The sequence below is a fragment of the Chinchilla lanigera genome, unplaced genomic scaffold, assembly GCF_000276665.1.
Source record: "Chinchilla lanigera isolate Chin_1 unplaced genomic scaffold, ChiLan1.0 scaffold00092, whole genome shotgun sequence".
Taxonomy (NCBI): domain Eukaryota; kingdom Metazoa; phylum Chordata; class Mammalia; order Rodentia; family Chinchillidae; genus Chinchilla; species Chinchilla lanigera.
This window is the reverse complement of record NW_004955493.1, coordinates 7,981,899-7,983,314: the sequence shown is the minus strand read 5'-3', so window position 1 is coordinate 7,983,314 and position 1,416 is coordinate 7,981,899. Positions and strand designations below refer to the sequence as shown.

At 63.2% G+C, this 1,416-nt stretch overlaps 1 protein-coding gene across 1 annotated transcript in view; it reads left to right on the top strand.

The window, feature by feature from the left end:
• Prss36 (protease, serine, 36) overlaps positions 1 to 1,416 on the top strand; it is a gene marked incomplete at its 5' end in the record, with an annotated part of 5,949 nt that overhangs the window by 1,714 nt on the left and 2,819 nt on the right. The window contains 3 exon segments of the mRNA XM_013504884.1: positions 488 to 737; positions 826 to 955; positions 1,355 to 1,416. Coding sequence (XP_013360338.1) covers positions 488 to 737; positions 826 to 955; positions 1,355 to 1,416 — 442 coding nt within the window.

The window sequence follows — 1,416 nt, the reverse complement described above, 5'->3', positions numbered from 1 at the left end:
ACTAGAGAAGCTGAGGCAGGAGGATTGCCATGAGTTTGAGGCCAGCCTGCACTACAAAGTAAGACCATATCTCAAAAAGAACAAAAAACACCCAAGTACTACATTTTAACCATTTTTCCAGAAATCTTCCTCAAATGACACACTTTTTTTGGGGGGGGGGTTTCTTCGGTACCGGGAACCGAACTCACGACCTTGCGCTTGCCAGGCAGGCGCTTTGCCACTGAGCTAAATCCCCAGCCCCAATGACACACATTTTTAAAACACCCCTGCGTGGATGGTGGTGGTAGGGATCAAGTTAGACGGTCTCAGCACTTGGGAGGCTGAAGCAGGAGAATTGCTATGAGTTCGAGGCCAGCCTGAACTACATGGCGAGATCCTGTCTCAAAAAAACTAAAAAGAAAGAAAGAAAGGTAGAACATTGCAGTGAGGCCAGTAGAAGCTGGTGGATCCTTGGACTGATCACCCCTGACACGTGATCTATCATTAGGGTGACTCCGGAGGACCTCTGGTCTGCGAGGAAGGCGGCCGCTGGTTCCAGGCGGGAATCACTAGCTTTGGCTTTGGCTGTGGGCGGAGAAACCGCCCTGGGGTCTTCACCGCTGTGGCTCCCTATGAGGCGTGGATACGGGCTCGGGTGATGGGCTCAGAGCCTGGGCCTGTCTTTCCCCGCCAGCCGCAGCAGCCCCAGTCAGGCCCCCCGGCGCCCGGGGAGGAGAACTGCACCATCGCGCTGCCAGGTGAGCGCACCGGGCCGGCCCGCGGCCGCGCTTGAGCTGCCGGAGAGAGGGCTTCCGCGGGCCCCTGACCCGGTCTCTCGCCCCTCAGAGTGCGGGGAGGCTCCGAGGCCCGGGTCTTGGCCCTGGGCAGCCCAGGTGACGGTTCCAGGATCCAGACCCTGCCACGGGGCGCTGGTGTCTGAAAGCTGGCTCTTGGCTCCTGCCAGCTGCTTCCTGGAGTGAGTGAGAACCCATGTCTCAGGCAGCTTGTTTTCTGCGGGGAGGTGGCCGGGAGTCGAACTCAGGACCTCATGCTTGCCAGGGGGGCGCCGCGCCTCTGAGCTACATCCCGAGTCCATCAGACACATTCCTGCCCCCGTTGCGCCCACCCCTCGTCGACCTGGGACGCAGTCTGGCCCGCCCAGCCGTCGGCGCGGGTGCAGCGGGGAACCCGTGGCGACCGCACGAAGACGGGGTCCTGATCTCGGGCGGGGGTGGTGGTACAGACTCGCTCAGCGCGGGGACAGCGGGCACCTGTCGATCTGGGCGGGGTGGGGTCCCGCCCGGGCACAGCGAGGCCGGGCGAGGTGTCCAGCGGCGGTGGGCCCCGGGCCTTCCGCAGCCTCCCCATCCCGCAGCTCGGGCGCCTCGGACAGCCGGCCCAGCGACCTGGACGCCTGGCGGGTGCTGCTGCCCTCGC